The sequence below is a fragment of the Malus domestica genome, chromosome 05, assembly GCF_042453785.1.
Source record: "Malus domestica chromosome 05, GDT2T_hap1".
NCBI classification, from domain to species: domain Eukaryota; kingdom Viridiplantae; phylum Streptophyta; class Magnoliopsida; order Rosales; family Rosaceae; genus Malus; species Malus domestica.
The window spans coordinates 12,342,210-12,365,267 of record NC_091665.1 but is presented as its reverse complement, the minus strand read 5'-3'; the positions used below and the strand labels follow the sequence as shown (position 1 = coordinate 12,365,267).

At 41.2% G+C, this 23,058-nt stretch overlaps 1 protein-coding gene across 5 annotated transcripts; it reads left to right on the top strand.

Annotated features, from left to right (window-relative positions):
- The first annotated feature begins 11,106 nt into the window (after nucleotides 1-11,106).
- Nucleotides 11,107-13,264, top strand: LOC103428781 (CBS domain-containing protein CBSCBSPB1-like). 5 transcript variants are annotated; one of them, XR_011580968.1, is made up of 4 exons: nucleotides 11,107-11,555; nucleotides 12,044-12,201; nucleotides 12,291-12,461; nucleotides 12,657-13,264. XR_011580968.1 is itself a non-coding variant. In XM_070821627.1 (4 exons), exons 2-4 carry the CDS (start codon nucleotides 12,089-12,091, stop codon nucleotides 12,689-12,691), a joined length of 309 nt encoding a protein of 102 aa, XP_070677728.1. In that variant the 5' UTR covers nucleotides 11,107-11,555; nucleotides 12,044-12,088; the 3' UTR covers nucleotides 12,692-13,264. The 5 variants fall into 5 exon arrangements, 3 of the variants coding, with proteins under 3 accessions (XP_070677728.1, XP_070677726.1, XP_070677727.1); XM_070821627.1 differs by having other exon boundaries at nucleotides 12,301-12,461; XM_070821625.1 differs by having other exon boundaries at nucleotides 12,301-12,461; nucleotides 12,634-13,264.
- The last annotated feature ends 9,794 nt before the right edge of the window (nucleotides 13,265-23,058 follow it).

Sequence of the window (23,058 nt, the reverse complement as noted above, 5' to 3'; positions counted from 1 at the left end):
AACTCCTTTGATGAAGCTCTTGTTGGCATCATAAATTGGTTTTGCTTCACACTATCTTAATCAAGAGTGTTTGAAGCTTTTGAGAATTGTGGTTGCCGTCCATTGATGAAGCTCTTGTTGGCACCATAAATTGGTTTTGCTTCACACTGTCTTGATCAAAAGTGTGTGAAGTTTTCTACGAGTTGTAATGTTTGCCTTGTTACAGAAAGGAAATGTTTGAAGCAGATGCAAGAGAGCTGAATAGCTTGATCTTCGTATGCGATGCACTGAAGTTACTGTTGGCTTGTAATAAGACTTTGTTAGTGACTATAACTCTTGTTGAGCATAAGTGCTCCCCTAGTTGAGTTGTCAAGCTTGAGGGTTTTTGATTATTTGTGAATGCTAGGAGTTCACATGTACAAGTTGTACCACTTCCTCTAGTAGGTGGAATGAATGGTGAGTTGCTTTCATCATTTGGTTGGTGGTACGAAGGTGAGTTCCTTCTTCCCCTGGTTGGTGGCATGAATAGCAAGTTGCCAAATGATATTAGAGTACAGATTGTATATTTCATCACCTGGTTGGTGGCATGAAGGAGAGTACAGGTTGTACATTTCATCACCTGGTTGGTGGCATGAAGATGAATACCTTATTCACCTCGTTGGTGGCATGAGTGGCAAGTTGCCAAATGATATTAGAGTACGGGTTGTACATTTCATCACCTGGTTGGTGGCATGAAGGAGAGTACGGGTTGTACATTTCATCACCTGGTTGGTGGCATGAATGGCAAGTTGCCAAATGATATTAGAATACGGGTTATACATTTCATCACCTGGTTGGTGGCATGAATGAGAGTACGGGTTGTACATTCATCACTTGGTTGGTGGCAGGAAGATGAGTTCCTTCTTCACCTGGTTGGTGGCATGAGTGTCAAGTTGCCAAATGATATTAGAGTACGGGTTGTACATTTCATCACCTGGTTGGTGGCATAAAGGAGAGTACGGGTTGTACATTTCATCACCTGGTTGGTGGCATGAAAATTAGTTCCTTTTTCACATTTCATCACCTAGTTAGTGAGAATAAGGGCAAGGTGTCTAGGCACATTGTAGCAAGTGTCGAATGACATAAAATATGTCGAACCCTTTCAAAGCACAGTTGGCTTATGTATGAATGTGTTGGAATGTATGATTTAACGAATATACTGTGAAGTTGTTCGTTTATTTGTATAGTCTTGTTGACATATACTTAGACTTTGTTTCATGTTAGAAGCATTCATGTAGAAGCTTTGAACCTGAGTGTTTCATTACTAGGAATGTAAGAGGGTTAGGATCAAGTTGTCTAAATCACCTCTTTATTGAATTCATGCCAAATAGTCTTAGTTACATAGGATGCTGAACGGCTGAAGCTTAACACTTGTACAATGTGAGTTTACTTGTAATAGTACTTCAAGTGATCAGCGTTCCATGGATGGCTAATGGTCTTGCCATCGGAGCTTCTAAGCTTGCAGGAGCCAAGGCGACTAATGCCAACAACTTCAAATGGTCCATCCCAGTTTGGACTAAGTGTTCATTCACTCGAGACTCTGTAACAGAGTAATCTTTTCTTCAATACCCAGTCCCTCACTTTGAAAGAACGAGGTTTGACCCTTGAGTCATAGTAGTTGGAGATGCGCTGCTTGTAGGCGACATTCCTTAAGTGAGCCTTGTTTCTGTGTTCGTCGACTAGATCTAAGTTGAGGGTAAGTTGTTTGTCATTTTCGCTTTACACGTAGTTCTGGACTCGGAACGTTGCTTGCTCAAGCTCAACTGGGACAACTGGCTCTGTACCGAAGGCAAGTGAGAATAGGGTTTCTCCTGTTGATGTCCGATACGAAGTGCGGTATGACCAAAGAACTTATGATACAAATTCTGGCCAACAACCTTTAGCCTTGTCCAAGCTAGTTTTCAAAGTTCTCTTGATTATTTTGTTGATGGCTTCAACTTGTCCATTAGACTGGGGATGAGATGGGGAGGCAAAACATAAGTTGATGTTGAACTTAGAGCAGAACATCTTGAACTTATTGTTGTCAAACTGTCGCCTATTATCAGTGATTATCACATTGGGAATGCCGAATCTGCAAAGGATGTTCTTCTATACGAAGTCTTCTATTTTTGCCTCAATAATGGTTGCTAAGGGTTCTACTTCGGCCCACTTTGTGAAGTAGTCAACTGCAACGATTGCATAGCGAACCTTGCCCTTCCCTGCAGGCATTGGGCCGATCAAATCAAGTCTCTATTAGGCGAAGGGCCAAGGGCTGATCATAGGAGTGAGCGGCTCGGGAGGGGAATAAGGAATAATTGCGTAGTGTTGACACTTATCACATGAGCGGGATATTCTGATGGCATCTTGGTGGAGTGTTGGCCAGTAATATCCTTGGCGAAAAACCTTGTGTGTTAGGGATCGATATCCAGCATGATCTCCGCGGACTCCTTCATGTATTTCCCGAAAGACAGTTTCCGCCTCTACGGGCGTAAGGCATCTTAGGTATGGTAGGTTAAAACCCCGCTTGTGGAGTTAGTCATTAGTGATCAAGTAACGGGTAGACTTGTATCGAATCTGCTTAGATTGGACTTTGTCATTTGGAAGGGTGCCATGAGCAAGGAATTTATAAATCGGGGTAATCCAACTATCTCCTTATTGAAAGTTGCACACTTCCTCAGCCATGGTGCTTGGTGCTGCCAACAATTCGACCTGAATTTTTCTCCCAATCTTGTCTTCCACCGCTGAAGCGAGGCGAGCCAAAGCATTTGCATGACTGTTTGTCGCTCGAGGAATTTGGGTGATCTGATAGTGGAAGTGCTTGAGCAACAATTGTGTTTGTGCCAGATATGCTACCATGAAGCTATCCTTAGCGTCAAAGTTATTGGTGACCTGGTTAACCACCAATTGGGAGTCACCGAAGATATCAATTCATTTAACCCCAAGGTGTTTGGCTAAACGTAAACCAGTTAAGAAGGCTTCATATTCGGCCTCATTGTTCGATACTTTGAATTTGAAATGAAGAGCATACTCCATTGCCACTTTGTCAAGGGTCGTAAGGACTAGTCCTGCTCCACAACCCTGTTGGTTGGACGAGCCATCAACATATAGACTCCATGATGGGGCTGTTGGTTCTATTTTCTGAGCTTCTGAGGGTAATGAAACCACTTTTTTAGGCGTAGAAACAATGTCAACAGGATATGTGAAGTCGGCGATGAAGTTTGCCATTGCTTGGCCCTTCCCAGCTGGCTTTGGTTTGTAGGAGATGTCAAACTTACCCAATGCTATCGCCCATTTGATCATTCGCCCGGAAGTGTCAGGACTTTAGAGTATCTGTCGAAGAGTATGATTGGTAAGCACGATGATGAAGTGTGCTTGGAAGTAAGGGCGAAGTTTTCGAGCAGACATGACCAATGCTAGAGCCAATTTCTCAATGTTGGAGTATCGTGTCTCCGCATCTTGTAAGGCCTTGCTAGCGTAGTAGACATGTCGTTCGACATTACCATCCTTTCGAATAAGAATGGAACTTACTACTGAAGCCGATACCGACAGATAGATAATGAGAGTGTCCCCAACCTCAGGTTTGGAGAGAAAATGGGCTTTACTCATGTAGTCTTTGAGGTTCTTGAATGCCTCAGCACATTTATCAGTCCATGTAATGTACTTCTTACTTCCCTTAAGTGCTTTGAAGAAAAGAGCACATCTGTCGGTGGCCTTAGAGATGAACCTTGTTAAGGCTGCCACCTTACCAGTAGGGCTCTGGATGTCTTTTGAAGTTACCGGTTCCTTCATGTCGATGATTGCTTTGATCTTCTCGGGATTAGCCTCAATGCCTAGTTGGCTTATCATGAAGCCTAAGAATTTGCCAGAGCCTACGCCGAAGGCACATTTGTTGGGGTTCAACCTCATTCGATTCCTCTTCAGAATGGTGAAAGTTTTAGATTGGTTGGTTATGTGTTGGTTAGCATGTTTGCTCTTGACTAGCATATCATCAACGTAAACTTCCATGCTCTTCTAAATTTGTTCGGCGAACATTGAATTGACCAGTCTCTGATAAGTCACTCCTGCATTGTTTAGGCTAAAGGGCATGACTTTATAGCAATATAGTCCCCTGTCAGTAGTGAAGGCTATGTGTTCTTGGTCCGAAGGGTTCATGAGGATTTAGTTGTATCCTGAGTAAGCATCCATGAAGCTCATGAGTTCACACCCTGCCGTAGAGTCTATAAGTCTGTCTATGAGAGGAAGAGGAAAGCTATCCTTCGGGCATCCTTTGTTTAGGTCGGTGTAATCGACACACATTCTCCACAAGACCTTTTGGAGCAGGAGACTTTCCTTGGTCGGATTTGAAGGGAAATTTATGAGATTTCATGTGGGATTTCTAGTGACTAGCATGCATATACAATTCAAGATTTATATACGAAAGCAACGGAAGCATGCTATCAAATAATATCAAAGCTCTAGTCATGCAAATCCCCTTCAAGATGCATAGGTTTATGTAAGATGCATAAAAAACAAATTTATATATAAGAACAAAGTTTAGGAGTAGTTTTATACCTCTTGATCTAGATCTTAGACCAAGGATGGACCACCTCCAAGACCCTTGCTCCTTGAACTCCTTGAGCCTAGCCTCCTTCCTTGCCTCCTCCACTTTGTTTAGAATGAGTGCTCCTAGGTTCTCTTCAAGTTTCCAAAATTGAAAACCTTTAAAGATCCTCACCCACTAGTGTAGTGAGAAGGATGAAGGAATAACCAAGAGGGTGAGAAGATGATTAGTTAAATCACCCCTATGGTGGCCGGCCTTGTGTGAGTTTTGAGAGAGAGAGATGGTTTCTTCCTTTTGTGAAAAACAACACACAAAACCCTAATCAACTTTTTCACTATAAAGTTCCTTTTATAACACAAAGAAACCTAGTCAACAACTTGACTTCCTATCTCTCCTTTTCACTCTATATGGCCGGCCCCCTTAGTGTTGTTTGGGCTTTTGGGCTTTTATTTATTTCAAGTCATCCAATGCTTGAACAAAAGCCCAATAGGTTTAGGCCCAATGGGCCCAATTAAACCCGAACGTTTCTTTAAGCCCAAAACGATCTTATATCGCTTTTATGATTTCTTTAGACTTTCTAATTAATCACAACACTTAATTAATCCAATTAATTATTTCCATCATCCATTAGTTACTCACTACAAGAGTGTATTGGTGAACAATCGTTTTAGGTTCTAATTAGCAAGGCAGTGAGGTGATTGGCACCAATCCAATTGATTATATTTAATCCAATCACTTAGTGAATTAAAACTTACTTTTAATTCACCTTCTTCTTTGATGACTACATTTAATCTACATTTAATCATCTAGAAGAACTCACAAGCCATGAGTGACATCTAACCATATATCATGGCTACCCAAGCTAATGTAGAAGTTGTTCGGAGAACCTATTCAGTTGGAATTACAATGCAATTCGATCCTTCTCTAAAACAATACTCTCAATCACATCACTAGGGTATGGATATAATATGTCAAACCCTTAATGTGATTATTCCATGTTATATGATTCAATTGAGTCATATAGGAACGCTTTCCTTTATTACGCTCGATACTTCGGCCGAAGATTCCCGAATCATATCTTAGAGTATTCATCCTCTCATAACGAGGATTAAAGATCCCTTGTTGCGCATTCACTTGCCTTCATGACTAAGTGGCTTAACCCCAACTATGCCGTGGACACCCGCGAATGGAGTGACTTTGACATAATCAAAGATCAAGTACTTAACCACAAGACAACGATGATGCCTCAGGTCAAATGACTACTTACATTATTCCAACCATTAGAGTTACTTGCTTGACATGTGAGTAGACCTCCATGCAAGTACTCTCGTTCGATTGTGTTCAGTGAACTCATTCCCTTAATGAGCACCTACATACTTGTCTTAGTGTCACCACACGAATGGGATGAGACTTTCCATCCTTCTAATTGAAGCAGACATAGTATGTACCGGTCTATGCATTGTCAGTATCCCTCCGACAATCCTATGACCAGGAACCTTTTAGACATGATGGTTATGTGAAGAAGGTCTTTGTAGTCTAACTTCATTAGATTACTTCTTCAATCGATCCATTGTCCATGGATTCACTATTTAGGACATATATCGTTTATAGAGATAGTCCTAATTAGTATCTTTGCCATTTGATGTATAAGAGTCATCTATACATTCATTCATTGTCCTGAAAGGTTTCTTCCAAAGATTGACTTTCAGGGTATATTTCCAATAGGATTCTTCTTAACAAGGACAACATTTGCTACCCACGTTGGATAATTGACTTTGCGGACGAAGCCTATGCCTTTGAGTTTTTCAACTTTTGCCTTCATTGCCTTGTACCGTTTAGCGTCATAAGATCTTCGCTTCTGTCTCACTCGCCTGGTCTTGGGGTCAATACTTAAGCGATGACAGATGATATCGGGAAAGATGCCTGGCATGTCCTCGTATGACCAGGCAAAGACCTCAGTGTTCTCTTGCAAAACAAGATTAATGCCAACCGAATAGGTGGTGACAAGGTGGTGCCAATCTTCACCATGTGATCCGAATAATCTTTTGAGATAGAGATTTTCTCCAACTCTTCAACGGGTTGTGCTTGCTGGGTAAAAGAGTCATCTCGAGGATCGTCGGGTTGACTATTGCCACTGTGAAGATCCAAGTTGGCTTCGTCTGGGCTAGTATTTATGACTTGGTCAAGTATAGAAAGGGTTTCCTTAGACACAGGCAGGTGTTGTTGCTTAACCGAAGTGTTGTAACATGATCATGCACTAAGTTGATCTCTTCTGATGTAACCATTAACGTAGGGGGTTGGAAATTTCATCAACAACATATATGTGGATACCATGGCCCTGAGATCATTGATGCCTGTGCGTCCAAAGATGACATTGTATGCCGTTAAGCAATCAACCACCAGGAAGTTAGTGGTAATGGTAGCTGTGTAAGGGCATGTACCAATGGTGAAAGGTAAGTGTATGCTCCCCAAAGGTTGCACGATATCATCGGAGAAGCTTATGAGAGGGGAAATCGAGCGATCGAGCAAGTGTTCAGCTACATTAAGTGCCCTGAAAACTTCAGCAAACATGATATTGACCGAAGCCCCCGTGTCTAACAGGATTCGTCGTACTTCAAAGTTGGCTATGTGAGCTTCCACGATCAGTGGGTCGTTGTGAGGGTAGATGATACCTCTTTCTTCCTCAGGGTAGAAACATATTGGATCCCAGTTAGGCTTTTGATACTTACCTCCCCTGATGTCTTCCACGTGAAACACTTGGTGGCCAAACCTTAAAGCTCGTTCACTATTTTTCATGGCCCTGTTGGAAGATTTAGATATGGTGTGCCACCACTTATGGAATATATCACATTTACCTGGCGTTGGTTACGGTTACCCCTTGGAGGGTGAAAGAGGAATTGATCAATTTTTCGTTCACGTGCCAAAGCTTCAATATGATCACGAAGGGTGATACACTTCTCACCGTCATGGCCGTTATACTCGTGGTAGCAGCAAAACGTGCCTGTGTTCTTCGTGGGCTTGTAATCCGGGTGCCTCGGCTTTGGCTTCGGTATCAAGTGTGCTATGCTAGGGTAAATGGCCACGCATGTGGTGTTCAAAGGTGTGTATGTCTCATACCTCGGGGTAGGGGCTGTCCTGACACGTGCTTGACCTATTGTGTTGACTGCCTAGGGTCGGGGATTATCATGGTGATACCCTTGGTTATCGCGGTAGTGTCCCTTACTCCTTTTACTAAAATGAGACTGGTGAGAATGGAAATCTTTCCTTTTGCCCTGAGATTGATATGTATGTTGACTTGGCAAAGTATTAAGTAAGGCAGGGGGAGGCACCGCTGCCGTTTGGAAGATCGAGGTCTTCTCATTTGGTTGGATCTGGCTTCCACTCCCTACTTGCTGATAAGGGGTGGTTGTGGGGGGTTTCCCTTGATATGTCCTTGCCTCGGCGGAGGCATGGTTGTAAGCATGTGCCATCACCTTAGAGTAAGTCTTCCAAATGTTGGCATTGATCATGTACTTAAAGAAACAATCACGTAGGCCTTGAGGGCGATCTTGTCATCTGCCTCAGCGCAGCGAGAATACTCATGGCTGAAATGACCAGCATACTCTCGTAGTGACTCGTCCGGCTTCTGGCGAACAGTGTACAAGTTATCTGCAGAATGCAAGCGATCGGTCTGAAAGATGTGTTGAGAGACAAAGAGTTTCCTCAGTTCCTCAAATGAGTTTACTGTCTTAGGTAGAAGAAGGAAATATCAGTTTAGAGCTTCGCCAGAGAGGGTGGAGGGGAAAAGAAGACATTGCTCTTCGTCGGTGTGCATCTGATATGCCATGGTAGACTCAAAGAGGTTAAGGTGATCAATTGGGTCATCCCTTCCAGTATAGAGTTGTAAACCAAGCTTTTGTTTTGTCTTCGCTTGAAGGGGGGTGTCGAGGATCCTCCTTGTGAGAGGGCCAGGCCTGGGTTGGTTCCAGTCAGGTATCTCGGCTTGACATTCGGCCTTCAACTTGTTTACTTCCTCAAGGAGCTGTAGGATATGGAGGTCTTAAGTGGAGTCATGTACCACTGAGATTTTCTTTCGTAAGTCTCTATCGCCTCTTGGAAGTAGGAAAGTTTGAGCAAGGGCGTGTGATTTTTCCTTGGACTTGCTGTACTAACTTCTAGGACGAGTCTGTCGGAATACCTCATAGTCCCCTGTACCTTCATGTTCCTCTAGGACATGTCGTTCCTTCCCTAGATTGGCAGCTAGCCTGGGTCGTGGGAGGGGACCGAGTCTTTCATTAACCCTTGGGTCATTGATCTTCGAGCATATGTGGAGGGGATTCTCTTGACGTTGCCTTAGGAAGTCTCGGCAGTCACGATAAACGGCTTTCGATCCTTCCAACCCTTATGCAAGGAGGTGTCTTCCTCCACTTCTCCTGCTTCGGGTCGAAGCAGCTGGGTTGAGAGAAGTCTCATGTTGATCAATGTTTTGATGATTAGCTCGCTCCTCATCAGGGATATCCATGTCGAAGGAAGGTGACCCTCCGTGTTGGGGGGCACCCAGATGATGGTTAATGTCCATAGGGGTAACAAGCTCGCGTGTTTGAGTACGCATAGTTTCATGGAGCGTCTCAAAGAGCTTCTCATACTGCTCCTGAAGGACTTCATTCTTCATTGCTATCTTGTTGTTTTGAGCTTCTAGCTCATCGACTTTAGCTTGAAGAGCAACCCTCTTTCCTTCCTTCTTTCGTTGCTTCGCACTAGGTGCAAGAGGGGTGTCATTATGTGTGTTATGGCTTCCTTCGCTCCTCATGTCGGAGAGGGATGCCTGGTCAAAAGAGAGTGTACGAATGGTGGAAACCAACTTGACAAAGCTAAAGAGAATGGGAATAAGTGTCGTTTCCCACAGACGGCGCCAAATGTTGATGCATAAAATCAGTGAGGACTTTGGTACAACAGAAATTGTTAAGTTTGTGACCTTTGCTAGATTGCTCCGGTCACTAGTGTGGATAAGTATGTAAACGGATAGGGACAGGGAAGCAAACACAAGATGTACATGATTCACCCAGATTGGTTACGTCCACGGAGTAGAGGAGTTCTCATTAATTGTGAAGGGTTTACACAAGTACATAGGTTCAAGCTCTCCTTTAGTGAGTACTAGTGAATGATTTAGTACAAATGACATTAGGAAATATTGTGAGAGAATGATCTCTATTTATAGAAGAGAGTTTCTAGTTTCATTCTGACATTGACACGTGTCGTGTTGTGATTGGCTTCTGATGTTGACACATGTCACACTGATTGGCTTTTGATGTCGACACATGTCGTGCTGTGATTGGCCTCCTGGTTGGAGGGAAACTCTTCTGGGTCCTTGACGGTATAACGTTGACCGGTGCTCAGTAGTTTCAGGATTGGTCAAGTATGGAACAAACACATTTGATTATCAATTAAAATGTAGCAAATTAATTTATTGGTTAGGACATTGTGTGAGGATCCACAAGATATAGTGGCAAATTATAAAAACATAAAATTAGATATAGATTAAACCTTTTGAAAGAAAAAAAAATTAATAAGCGGCATACGTCATTCATTAAAGAATGAATGGCACTTGGCAAAAGTTTACAATCAGATGAAGAATATGATACTAAGAGAACAATACTTGCAAGCAAAAAATGAAAAATAAAAATTAATAGTCACAAATGTTGAAAGAGCTGAAGGATCCATAGAAATCACTTAGCATCAAATGTTGGAAGATCATGTGAAAGATTAAACTCTTCATATTGAGTGTCTGAACTAGGGCCGGTCTTGAGAATTTGAGCCTCTAGGCGAGCTTTTGAAGTGTGGCCCTACAGTTTTCTGACCCTTAATCCTTTGTACACTAATATGTATAAAAAATAATTCGCTAAGTGTATGAAAAAAATCTAATTTTACATCAAATATCATTAAAAATTAATTTTAAAAAAAGAAAGATATACAAGCATCATTTAAATATTACACGTCTTGTGTTTGTAGACGCAAATGTATTAATTAAGTTTACATAATCTAATATTTTCAACCAATTCTTTTTCAATTGATAAAATAACTAACTCATTCAATATTTCTTATGACATAGTTGATCGAAGATAAGATTTGAACTTCAATTTTAAAAAACTTCTTTCCACAGAGGCAACTGTAACTGGTATGGTTAATAAAAATTATATATCAAAGACTCAGGGGCTCAAAGACTGTGAATTTCTTATTTAAACATACATGAAGTTTGTAATATATATATATATATAATAAAATAAAAATTGGGGGCCCCTCCTAAGTGGAGGCACTAGGCGGCCCGCCTACTCCTACTAGCCTCAAGACCGACCCTAATCTGAACGTTGTAGGGACAGATATCGTAGCTACAAATAACCTCATGATCCCAAAGCACCATTTAATAGTAGATCCAACAAACTAAACATCACACCTCCATTAATCTAGTGTAGAAATTCCCTAAATTGACATCACAATAACAAAATCACATATAGTGAAACTATACAAACTCGCCTAAAGAGATTTTATAGTATAGACAGCTCTAATTGAGTTTTTATAATCATTACAAGTAGGGGTGGGCACTTGGAACCGAAAACCGAAACCGAAACACGAATCGAATCAAACCGCACCAAACGGTTTGGTTTTGCGGTTTTGAAACGGTTTCGGTTTCAAAACCGAACCGCGGCACACAAAACGGTTTGGTTTCGGTTTTGGGTTTTCAAAACCGCACCGAAACCGAAACCGCACTTTTTTATTTTTATTTAGTTCATTCAACTAGGTTTAGGTTATACTTATACATTTGGTTTGCGGTTCTGGGTTTGCGCCTCCTTGCATCTCCGCATCTGGCCTTTGCGAGCGACCTGGTCACCTGACTGCGTGCGAGCGACTGCCTGCGAGGCTGCGAGCGACTGCCTTCTGCAACTGCTTCTGCTTTTGCAGCTTGCTTCTGCTTCTGCGACTGCTTCTGCGGCTTGCTTTCATCTCTGCCTTGCCTCCAATCTTGGAGTCGACACACGCAGAGGTAAACATTTCTCATCCTGTCTTCAATTTCATATATGTTGTTAGATTAAAGGGGAAAATATGAGAACAAACTCATGCACTGAATCATGATTGATAATTTAAAATGTGCATTTCTTTCGAATGTTAGGCAGGTTTGGGTTTGGCAAAGTAAGTAATTTTTTTTCGAAAGTTGAGATATTAGTATCAAAATTGTCTGGTCTACTTGGGTTAGGCAGGTTTCAGTGCTGTACACTAGTTTTTCTATGTTCGTAATTTCGATTGTAGTAGAGGAGGAAGAGGAGGAGGAGGTTTTTTCTGGGTCCGGTGAGTTTATGTTTCTGTTTCTGTTTGGTTGCCGAGAAAATGGAAGAAAATTGAATAAAAGAATCCGATATTTTTCACGTTTATTTGGTTGGGATGTTTGGAAATGGAGAAAACGAGGTGAAAATCGAAGATTGAGGAATTTGTATTTTGGGAATGAATAAAATTTGGAAATTAATTTTGGTGCAGGGATTTGAAGAGGGAGAATATAAAGGTTTTTTATTGAAGGCGACGATGGCTAGTCAAGGCGGTTCTTCGAAGAGAACAGAATTGACGAACACATCGTTGCAGGACAAGAAGAAACCCTCTGATGCTAGTAACGGAGGCCCTTCAGAAAATGGTGCAAGGTTAGTATTAAATGAGAGGAAAATTTACTTCTTGGCATACGATCTTATTGTGGTTTGCTCTTTCTACATGATGATTTCTGCATTTATAGGGAAATTCAGACATTTGCCTGTTGTGGAGAATGGAGAGGTCATTGCTTTACTTGATATAGCAAAGTGTTTATATGATGCCATTGCTCGAATGGAAAGAGCAGCTGAAAAGGGAAAGGCTATTGTTGCTGCTGTGGAAGGTGTTGAAAAACATTGGGGCACATCTGGTTCTGGTTAGTAGAGAGTTTAGTGTTTTCTTTAGAACTTTATGTCAGAGTCTTAAGATATTTTTGCAGTTTTGGTGGAATATCTGTGTTTTTTTTTGGTAGACTTGCGTGATGACGAGTAGTCAGTTTTCTGAAGAAAAAAAACAATATTAACTTAATGCTATTTTTTCTTTTGCAGTTTTTTTGTGCAGTTTTGTGCAGTTTTTTGGTGCAGTTTTGGTGCAGTTGTGGTGTAATTTTTGCTGCTGTTTTTTGTGCAGTTTTGTGCACAAAAACCGTTTGAAACCGAAACCGAAACCGTTTGAAACCGCACTGAACCGAACCAAACGGTTTGGTTTCATTTCGGTTTTGGCTTCAAAACTGCACCGCACCGCACCGCAAAAAGTTTCGATTTCGGTTGTGGTTTCACTCGAAACCGCACCAAACCGCACCGCGCCCACCCCTAATTACAAGCACTTAAGAAAGCGGACAAAATCCACCCATCTAATTCACAGCAAACCCATCACAGATTTCATATGGCAAGGAAGCCCCAATCATATACCCAGCCAAGGGAGACATAAACACCATAGAGCGAAACCAATGAGGTAGATCTGGCAAACAATCAGACAAACCTTGTCAAAAAGTAGGGACACACAAATCTAACACAAAAGACTAGAATAAGAACTTGTGAAGAGGGATTCCAGGGGGAGACCCCCAAAACCTTTCTTGTTTCTCACGACTCTCCTTGGTATTATTTCCTCTTATTATGTGGCTACGGTTTTGAAAGAAGTAATTTTTTTTTTAAAATTAAATTAGAGTGTTAGATTAAATTTGGATTTGATCAAATTATATACATAATGTGCGTGTTTGAAAATATGACTAAATATAAGTGTTATATTTGATGTTTTGTAATCACATATCAACTTCGAGAGGTATCAATTGTATTATAAATTGCTATTAAAAAAATTGTATTATAAAGTACTAGAGTAGAACCCTCATAGATTCTTCCCCTTTAGGAGGAGGAGGACCAGCCACTTGGTTGGTATTTTGGGTGAGGTTCATGATTTGTAGCTAATTAGGAATAATTGAATAATAAATCAATTAATTAGCTAATTAATAGAATAATTTCCTAATTGATTAGCTAATTAATATAATAAAAGAGGAATGATTTGGGAGTTACCTTGTGGAGAGGATTTAATGAGGATGGATGAAATAGGTTTTGAATTGTTACCTATTTTGGGCATTTTTGACTTGGTTGAGAGATGATTGCCCACTGCTTGCGCGTAGGAATCCCGATGTGCCTCGAGGGTAATTTTGTCCTTTTGACCCAAAAATTCATGTTTCGTCTTATGATTATTGTGGCTACTTCTAGGAATCCCGGCATAAGCCATCATGCACCTAGTTATACTAGGGCAGCCCGGCTCATCCACGTCCGGATATTCGGAGTGTAAGTTTATCCCCCTGCCTTGGAGAGAAGACTGATGCGAAAGTTAACTTAACACACAAATTTAACCCTCTTTTGACAATTGTAGTATAAGTATAAGTAGGGATTGTTCTGGACCGGGGATTAGGAGGGCTTGCTAATAACCTCTAAATTGACTCAAAAACATAAAACTAAACTTAAAAATACTTAACAAGACTCACAAGACTCAAAGCAAACTTAAAATACTCAAAACAGCTTAAAACAACTAAATAAACTTAAACTAGACACTACGAATGACTTTGGACGAAAATTGACTTTTACTTGAATCAAAACATTTAAAAACACAAATTAAAACAGATTCTAACTAATTAGACACACTAAAGTAAAGGGGGAGTGAGTTTTGGACGAAGTTGAAACAAACAAACAAGTATGAAAAACTAGACAGATTGTAAAACAAATTTGAGAAATAAGATGATGGATGGGATAGCTAGAGGCTTTTTCTCCACACATGATATGTATGCAAACAACTCGATTTCCAGTTACTACTTCATTGAATTATGAACAACAATGCTCCAAATTAACTGTGGCATCACTAGATAACTCTCAGATTTTCCTTGTTTTATTGGATTGGATGACATCATTCGACAACCCAAAACCTTCTTCAAAAGTTCCCTACATGACTTCATAATAGAGATACAATCAAAGATCATTTCGTTTAATGAAAATCATAAGCACTTGCAACTATGACATCATGTCGCTTATGCTAGGAATTGAACTTAATGCGATCGTTTATAAGCGACCTTCACTACATGTGAATATAAGTTTGTAATGATTTTGTGAAACTTTCTTATACTCTAGCAACGGATTTATGCATGCCAATTAAGTGTCGACCCTTAATTAACAAATACAAATAAGTTATCAATCAAATAGTTAAGCCAATTGCATTCACGATTCAAGAGTTCATAACTGGAATTTATCAAATCATATTACAAACATAATCATGGCTTTGAAATCACCCCTAGCTAAGAGGGGTTTAGCCACTCATATTCACAACAAAACGAAAGAAAATGAATTTAAACATCGGAAACAAAAGAAAGAAAACACCTAAACGTTCCAACGATCCAAGTTGGACAGCAAGCATGTCCAAGCATTTTCCTTCCCTTCCTTTGCTATGACACAAGGTGTTGGTGAGTGTTTGAAGGTTTGTTTATATGGAGGAATGGATGTAAAGATGAATGAATGTGTTTGGATGAAGGTTGTATTGAAATGGGGATCAATGATCAAGCAAAAACTAAACTCTATGGCTGCCACACACACTTCCTTTTATAGGGGAAGTGCACGGCAAGGAAGGTGAATTGGTGGTGTGTGCAATGATTCAAGGGTGAAAATGAAGTAATGATGCAAAGCATGGGGGTAAAATGGAGTGGTGTTGCAGCAATGAGTGCAAGGAGTGGTGTTCAAAAGATTCAAAGGTGAAAGTGAAGTGATGATGCAAAGCTTGGGGGGTAAAATGGAGTGGTGTTGCAGCTAGGGAACATGAATGATTGTGCACATGGTATAGAAAGGAAAGGGAGGTGGAATGGTGCAAAAATGAGTCAAAGGTGCAGCAAATGTCATGATGCACGGCATGGGATTCCAAAGGTGGTGGATGGTGCATCAATGAGTGCATGTAGTGGAGGTAAAAGTTGTATGAAATCTAATAGGTGAAAGGAACAAGGAGTGTGCATCAATTGAGTGTAATGATTCAATGTATTGATGCATGAAATCAGAAATAATGAAGGAGACAAGGGTGGTGCACGACAATGAAGTGTAATGAGTGTAATGGTGCATGAAATAAGTGCAAGAAATCTAGTGCATGAAGGGGACAAGGGTGATTATGCATGGCATGGGTGGAAAGGTGAGTAAGTGGTGAATCAGTGAGTGCAAGGAGGTGAAAGGATATTGTGCACATGGTAGACAAAGGAAAGGAAGTGGAATGATGCAACAAATGAGTCAATGAAGGGAACATGGATGATGATGCATGGCATAGGAATCCAAAGGAAGTGCAATAGTGGTGTACGACAATGATGGAAAAGTGAATGGTGGAGTGACACCCCTTTGTGGCTGAGCTCTTTATCCTTTTTACATTAATTCTTCTTTCTCTTTAACACATTCCTAGCCTCTTTAGTCTTCAATTTCATCCATTCACCTTGCTCCATGCATATGCTATCCATTCCAAGCCCAAAACTGCTCCAAAATGCACCAAAATGCATCTTATTGCTTTATAAGGCCTATGGACCTACAAACACACGAAAATAGCTTAAAATACATAATTAACTAAGAAATAACAACATAAATGCATGAAAACAAGCTAACTCAGTCGCATAAATATGCTCATATCAAAGACCCATATGGGTGTCGGGGAATTGGTTTACCCTCTCGCACTGGAGATTAATTAGTTTATCCTCTCGCACAAGAGAGCAGACCCATGTAAGTGTTGGGGAATTGGTTTACCCTCTTGCACTAGGGAGCATGGTTAGTCCCTCTGGGGGGCGTAATTCCTACAATGAGTCCCTGAGAAGGGTGCAGTCTTCTTTTGAAATGCAGGAGTGATCAGTTGTCGTAAGCATGTAGCCGAGCCAAGTTGCAGATTACCTCTGAATTCCTCATTGAAAAATGAGTGAAACGAACAAGAACTTAGTTGTAAGGTAAGAATTCCATAACAATTGGATAATCCTCGGCTTGTGAGGTGGTGCTTGTCGAGCAGCTTGAGTCTTCGGGCTTTGATGTAGTGGGAGGTCACACATGGTAGTTCCTTAGATTGTAGGTGTTCCACTGCATTTCGATATTTTTGTCGTTTCATGGTGGCGAGGGTGTAATTACTTTTGCTGCATACTCTGCTGATCTTGTACGGACCTTCCTAGATGGGATCCATCTTTTTGGACCATTCTTTGTAGGCAGTGCTGAAGGCTTTTCTTAGGACTAGATCTTCAGGCTGGAACTGCTGGATCTTGGCCCTTTTGTTGTAGCTGGAAAAGAGCTGCTGTTGGTAGGCTGCGATGCAGGTGATGGTCTGCTCTCTCTTCTCTTCTGCCAGAGCTAAGCTTGTAGCCATTTCTGTACTGTTTTGCTTAATGCTTGGTAGTAGAGCGGCGATACTTGGCTTGATGACATTGGGATGAATGATTACTTCTGAGCCAAATGCCAAAGAGAAATGAGTCTCACCGGTTGCTCATCTATTGGTGGTGTGATATGCCCATAGATATCCGGGGAGTTCGTCTGGCCATTTTCCCTACTTGTTGGTAAAGGATTTCTTGAGGCAATCGAGAATCATCTTGTTGGATGCTTCAGGCCGCCCATTGTCTTGAGGATATCCTGGCATGGACATGTGCTTTTTGATGCCATATTTTTGGAAGAACTTCGCCAAATCTTTGCCCACGAATTGCAGGCCATTGTCGTGACGATGGATTGAGAGATGCCAAATTGGCAATTGATGTTTCTTCATATGAAGCGCTCTATGTTCGTCTGAGTCATGGTTATCATGGGCTCTACTTTTACCCATTTGGTGAAGTAATCAGTTGCTACAATCATCATGCCTTTGCCCCCAGCAGCGGGAGACATTGGCCCTACCAGGTCGATTGCCCACTGTATAAACAATCAAGGACTCGTCTATGGGTGTAGCTCGCTAGCAGGTAGTACTGGTACCGGCTTGTAGCAATTGCAACGGTCGCACTTTTGCACTAACTCCTTAGCGTCTTGATGCATGGTAGGCCAGTAGTAGCCTTCATCAAGAGCCCTCTACACTAAAGATTGGCCTTCGAAGTGATTTCCACAAACGACTTCATGGATTGAGCTTAGAACTTTTAGGTCGATAAGGGGCGCTAGGCAGCAGAGATGTGGTCCAGTGTAGAATCTTAGGACGAGAATACCGTTCCATATGTAATAGCGTGCTGCCTTTATTTAGAGCTTTCTAGACTCCAATCTTTCCATGGGGAATGTGTTATTGACCACGTAGTCTATAATGTAATCTTGCCCGTTTGGAGTTGTACTAACCTGTGACACCTCAGCTACTGGCTCCGCCTCTATGCTTGGCTTATCTAGATACATCACTAGAATAGAGCATTTGAGTTGGTGGTCGAGGGCGGAGCCTAAGTTGGCTAGCGCGTCCACGTGACCGTTGTCTGCATGTGGAACTTGAGTGAGGGTGTAAGTCTGAAATGCCTCAAGTAGTCTGGCTAGTGATTAGTTAGGAATTAGAATGAATTGTGAGCTTTTTCACCGCTAAGCCTTTTGCCATTCGGAGGCTTGCTAGTAAGGCCTCATACTCTGCTTCGTTGTTGGATGCTTTGAGGCTTAAAGTGATCGCCTGCTCGGGCATCGAACCATTTGGGATGACAAGGATCACGGCTACTCCCGAACGTTTGTAGTTGGATGCGCCGTAGACATGCAAATGCTAGAAGTCTCCATCAGGTAGAGCAGGCGTAGCTAGGGCGTGCTCGGCTATCTTCAGGGCCGCTTTGTTGCGTTGCTCAGGCTAGGCGTGAAGGCGTACTTGGGAGTCATGGAGCTATTATTGGGTCATTCGGTTGCATCGTGAATGCATGGTAGGGAGCCGTAGAGCTAGAGTCATGTTACACGCAACGGGAGATGCTGAATTATCGGTATTGGGCCACTTTAGAGTTGAATTATGGAGCAAAGGTCGGCTGGGGCCATGTAACACGTAACATGAGGTGGTGTTCAATTGCCAGTACATGTTGCTCCTACGTAGAATAGTTTGGGGCGACGAGGACAAAGCTTGCTTTCGAGTATGTCATTCTAGTGTTCGTCTGCCCTTGGCGTGCCTTTTGGGCCGAGTTGTTGCATTTGTCAGAAAATTTTGCATCCGCCAATGTCTACGCCTTTATCATCTCACTTTTGGATTGGGTGGAATAGTGCGTCATGAGGATGACTGCGAGCGTCTGAAGGTAAAACTTGAGCTTCCGGATTGCAACAACTATTGCCAAAGTTAGCTTTTGAATTTTTGGTAACTTTGAGGAGAGCTTTTCAACTATGGAATATAGTTCTTCGCGTATGATGGTAGAGCTTATTGATGCTTTAGATACTGTCAAACATGCGAATAGGTTATTCGCTGCCTCCGGTTTGGATTGTAGGGAGATGATGTAAGGTTCTTTTTCAAGTCCTTGCATCTTGATCAGCGAGCCTTGTCCCAAAGTGCATGCTTCTCTGTCAGAGTGAAAGAGTCTATCAGAGTTAGATATTTTTTCATGATCAATTTTTCGAACAGCGGGTGGTTTGCTGGATGTCATTTTTGGAAAGCTGCTCTGCCTGCTCAATCTCGTCCATGAAGGGTAACCTGCTTATGTTGGTCATGTCTCGTCGTAATGCCTCGTCGGTGACCTCGTTGTGTTGGAAATCGTGCAATCGCTTGGTCAAGAGTCTCTCTACTTTTTCCTGAATTTGCTTTTGTTAGGGTAGCGGAGCTATCGGTTGGCCCCAGTCATGACCTGCTGGTCTAGGTTGCTCTTTCATGTATTCGGCTCGTCTATGCTCGCTTGCAGTGTATGTGGTACGTTCTTAGCAGACGAGCGAATTTCTCGTAGGCGGCCGAATTAAGTGACTGCTTCTCTCCTTCCGTCATGCTGCCTAGTCTAATGTGAGGTGGAAGATGCTCCTTGCGGGCTTAGCCACGAATGAACACTTCGCCTAGAAGGTTGCTCATTTGACTTTCGGGGTGCGACCCCAACCGTGAATGTATGCGTAAACACGAATATTCAAATTTCGATGTCTATAGTATGCTCATCCGTGTGCCTAGTCGAGAGTGCACGCTTCTCTACGCACTAAGACTGGAGTATACGCTATCTCGGGGGCCCAATCGAGAGTGTACATTGCCCAAAAACTCGGGATGCTGCTGGAGAAGTTCTTCGTCTGCCCTTGTCCTACTCTGGGACACCTTGTCTGGGGCACGTTGCATCTCGGTGCACTGCAAAAGCTGGTTCACCAAGGTTATCTGTTGTACGAAGACGCTCGTCAGCTCTAGAACTTGTCGAGACAAGTGTTGTTTTCCATTTGGGTTGGAAGAGCTTGAAAGGAATGCGTCACCTTGAGCAGTGGAACTGTGGTAGACTCCAAGCTCAAGATTTGAATTAGGAAATGTTAAATCCTCATAAAAATATGGTGAAAATGCTCTCGGTTTAATTGTCGGTCTGGAAATTTGGAGCCGAGATAGTTAACTAATCTTGGACCGATTTGGGCTGCTTGAAAGGCCATGGGAGCAAATTGGGCTGCAGAAGCAGGCTAGGCCACTAGAGTGGGTTGTTCGGCATGTGGCGCACGCTGGTGCGAGGCTTGGGCTTGGCTTGGCAACGCATTGGGCTCGGGTTGGGTTTGGGTGTCACGAGCCTGCTCGGCTAAGGCTTGGGCCCGTGCTAGCTTGGATGGCATAGCTTGGGCTGTGGTGGTGGCGCCAATGACCTCACCGCGGGTGGCTATTATGGTGGTTGCCATGGTGGAACCTCGTGGTGGTGGTGCCGCTCCTCATGGATCGCTGTGGTCCCATCTCTTGAACATTGAAATTTTCACTTGTTGAATTTTCTAAATTTCTAGCCATTGTACTTCTCTTTTACGTTTTATCAAAGAATTTTTGCAAATAAAAAATTCTAAGAATAAAAACGTATGAAAAATTTACAAATGGACAAGAAAATAGAAAATTCTTAGAGACGAGAGTCTTCTACAAGTGTGTGACTCTACTCTCAATGAAAGCACCAATTTGTGGATGCAAATTTCTTCCTCCTTGCTCTTGGACAAAATTGCACCTACAAAACAAATAACATGTTAGGTTAAGGCCAAAAGCCTCACACGCCCATGATGAATTTGGGGGGGGGGGGGGGGCTTTGGGCGAAGAACCTCCGATGCCAAAAGTTACAATTTTGAGGGAAAAGTGTTTGGAGAATTTAGAGAGTTTAGCAAGAGAATTGGACTTGAGTTTTGGAAAGAATGAGGTAGTATTTACAGGGGTGTGACCGGCCCCTTTAGGAGGAGGAGAATCTGCCACTTGGTTGATATTTTGGGTGAGGTTCATGATTTATAGCTAATTAGGAATAATTGAATAATAAATAAATTAATTAGCTAATTAATAATAATAATTTCCTAATTGATTAGCTAATTAATATAATAAAAGAGGAATTATTTGGGAGTTACCTTGTGGAAAGGATTTGATGAGGATGGATGAATTAGGTTTTGAATTGTTACCTATTTTGGGCACTTTTGACTTGATTGAGGGATGATTGCCCATTGCGTGCACGTAGAAATCCCGATGTGCATCGAGGGTAATTTTGTCCTTTTGACCCAAAAATCCACGTGTCGACTTGTGATTATTTTTTGCTCCACACTTATCTTACTAGACCACATACTAATGTCGAGATTTTTATTTTTCTTTTTGTCAAACTATAGATTTTGGTATATTAGTTTTAGAATAGTCATCGACGGGATTCGAACCCTCATCGTCATGTAAAAGCTCAATACCTTTTTACCACTGTGGTAAAGAGCCATTTGCCTACTGTCAACATCTTCCAATATAATCCGATGTACACCATGTTACGAGTGGCTAAATTGCTGGAAGTACCTTATGTGTGGCATGTGTGCGTAGGTGTATAAATAACTGAAAAAATCTAATCTAATAACACTCAATTTTAATAGAAAATCAATTTATTTAAGGTGTAAACTAAGAAATCATTCCCAATAATAAGAGTTTGAATTTACTCACCACCTTTTTTTAATGATAACGCTCACCACCTTAATAAGGGTGGTGAGCAATTCGTATTTCAATAATAAGATAAGCCCAAATCAATTGACTGGTGGTCTTGACAAATATTCAGTGAGTGACTCTTTCATCTTTGAGAACCCTCACCGTCCAGTTGTTCATACAACTGTAGCGATATGTGATATGTGGTAGATATACTGTTTTGGTTGGCAGATGTACAACACAATATAATTAATAATGATTAGGATAACTTTCACAACTAATCTAGAACGTGGGTGTCTGTTAGTTTGCATTAATTATTTTATTCTCTTCCATGATACCCCACGTACACTATATGAGTTTTATATGATTAATCACTTAGGAAACAAAGAGATTATGTGGCTACAGTGATTAATATATGTATGCAATTGGATACTTAGTACTTGGCACGCATTCTATTTGCATGCGCTAAATATCACTGTAAGGAAAATATTTGGCTCTTTGTATTGAGATTTTTCAGTATAATTCTTACGTTATATGGGTATATTATGTTATTTATCTTCATGTGTTATATTTGTTTTTACAAATGATAGGATAATATACATATATCTAATTACGAGGAGTGGAAATCAAACAATGGACCTCAGATGCAAGGGCGAATGCTCTTAACCAATTAATTTACAGGCCAATTGCATCTTCATGCGTTATATATATAATACACCTCACAAATTGTTGAATAAACCCCACATACTTAATACACCACACATTTGCTTTTTCACTTAAAAATTATCTTAATGCACCCCACATACTTCTCCATAATACCCCCACACCCTACATTCTCAATATACATCTTATATTTTCTACATACATCCCACATTTCTCAAATCTTATAACACTCATTTTTAATTTTCATGAACTGAATCTAAACATTTGAACGTTTCGTTTGCCGAATGATTTCAAATCATTTATGCAACTCAATTTCATGCGTGTGGCTGTCTAACATTCAATTGAAATAGATTCCTATAGTTGCTACCCCTTTTCTCAAGGGTGGCAGCAGAAAATGTTGCCTTTCTTAATCGCTAAACTTTTCTCTTGGGGATGACAAGGTGGGTTTTCCTAGACATATGTTGTCATTCATATATTGAAGAACTAGGTCTCCATCTTCTTTTTTTTTTGTCGAAAATAACTAGGTCTCCATCTTTCTAATACAAATAACATAAAAGAACCAACAAATTTGATGGGGATTGGCACCAAATGATTCCATTAGACCTTCAAAATTACCTTCTCTCAATACATGTGGAAGGTATATCGATTTTGTGTTCCATTAATCAAAAATAATTTTTCTCAATCAACATGTCTGTAGTTTCATTGGTTAGAGTTTCGTTCAACAATGGAGGGGGTGATAGGGGTTTTGATAGTTGAAGAAGAGAAATAATACGCTAAAGGTGATTTGGGGTATATGTAGAATTTTTTTTAATTTTTTT

Coding starts and splice junctions, on each gene's coding strand:
- LOC103428781 (XM_070821625.1), top strand. CDS start 12,089: ATGGCTAGTCAAGGCGGTTCTTCGAAGAGAACAGAATTGACGAACACA. Junction 12,202..12,300: donor CCTTCAGAAAATGGTGCAAG/GTTAGTATTAAA, acceptor AGGGAAATTCAG/ACATTTGCCTGTTGTGGAGA. Junction 12,462..12,633: donor TTGGGGCACATCTGGTTCTG/GTTAGTAGAGAG, acceptor TTTCTTTTGCAG/TTTTTTTGTGCAGTTTTGTG.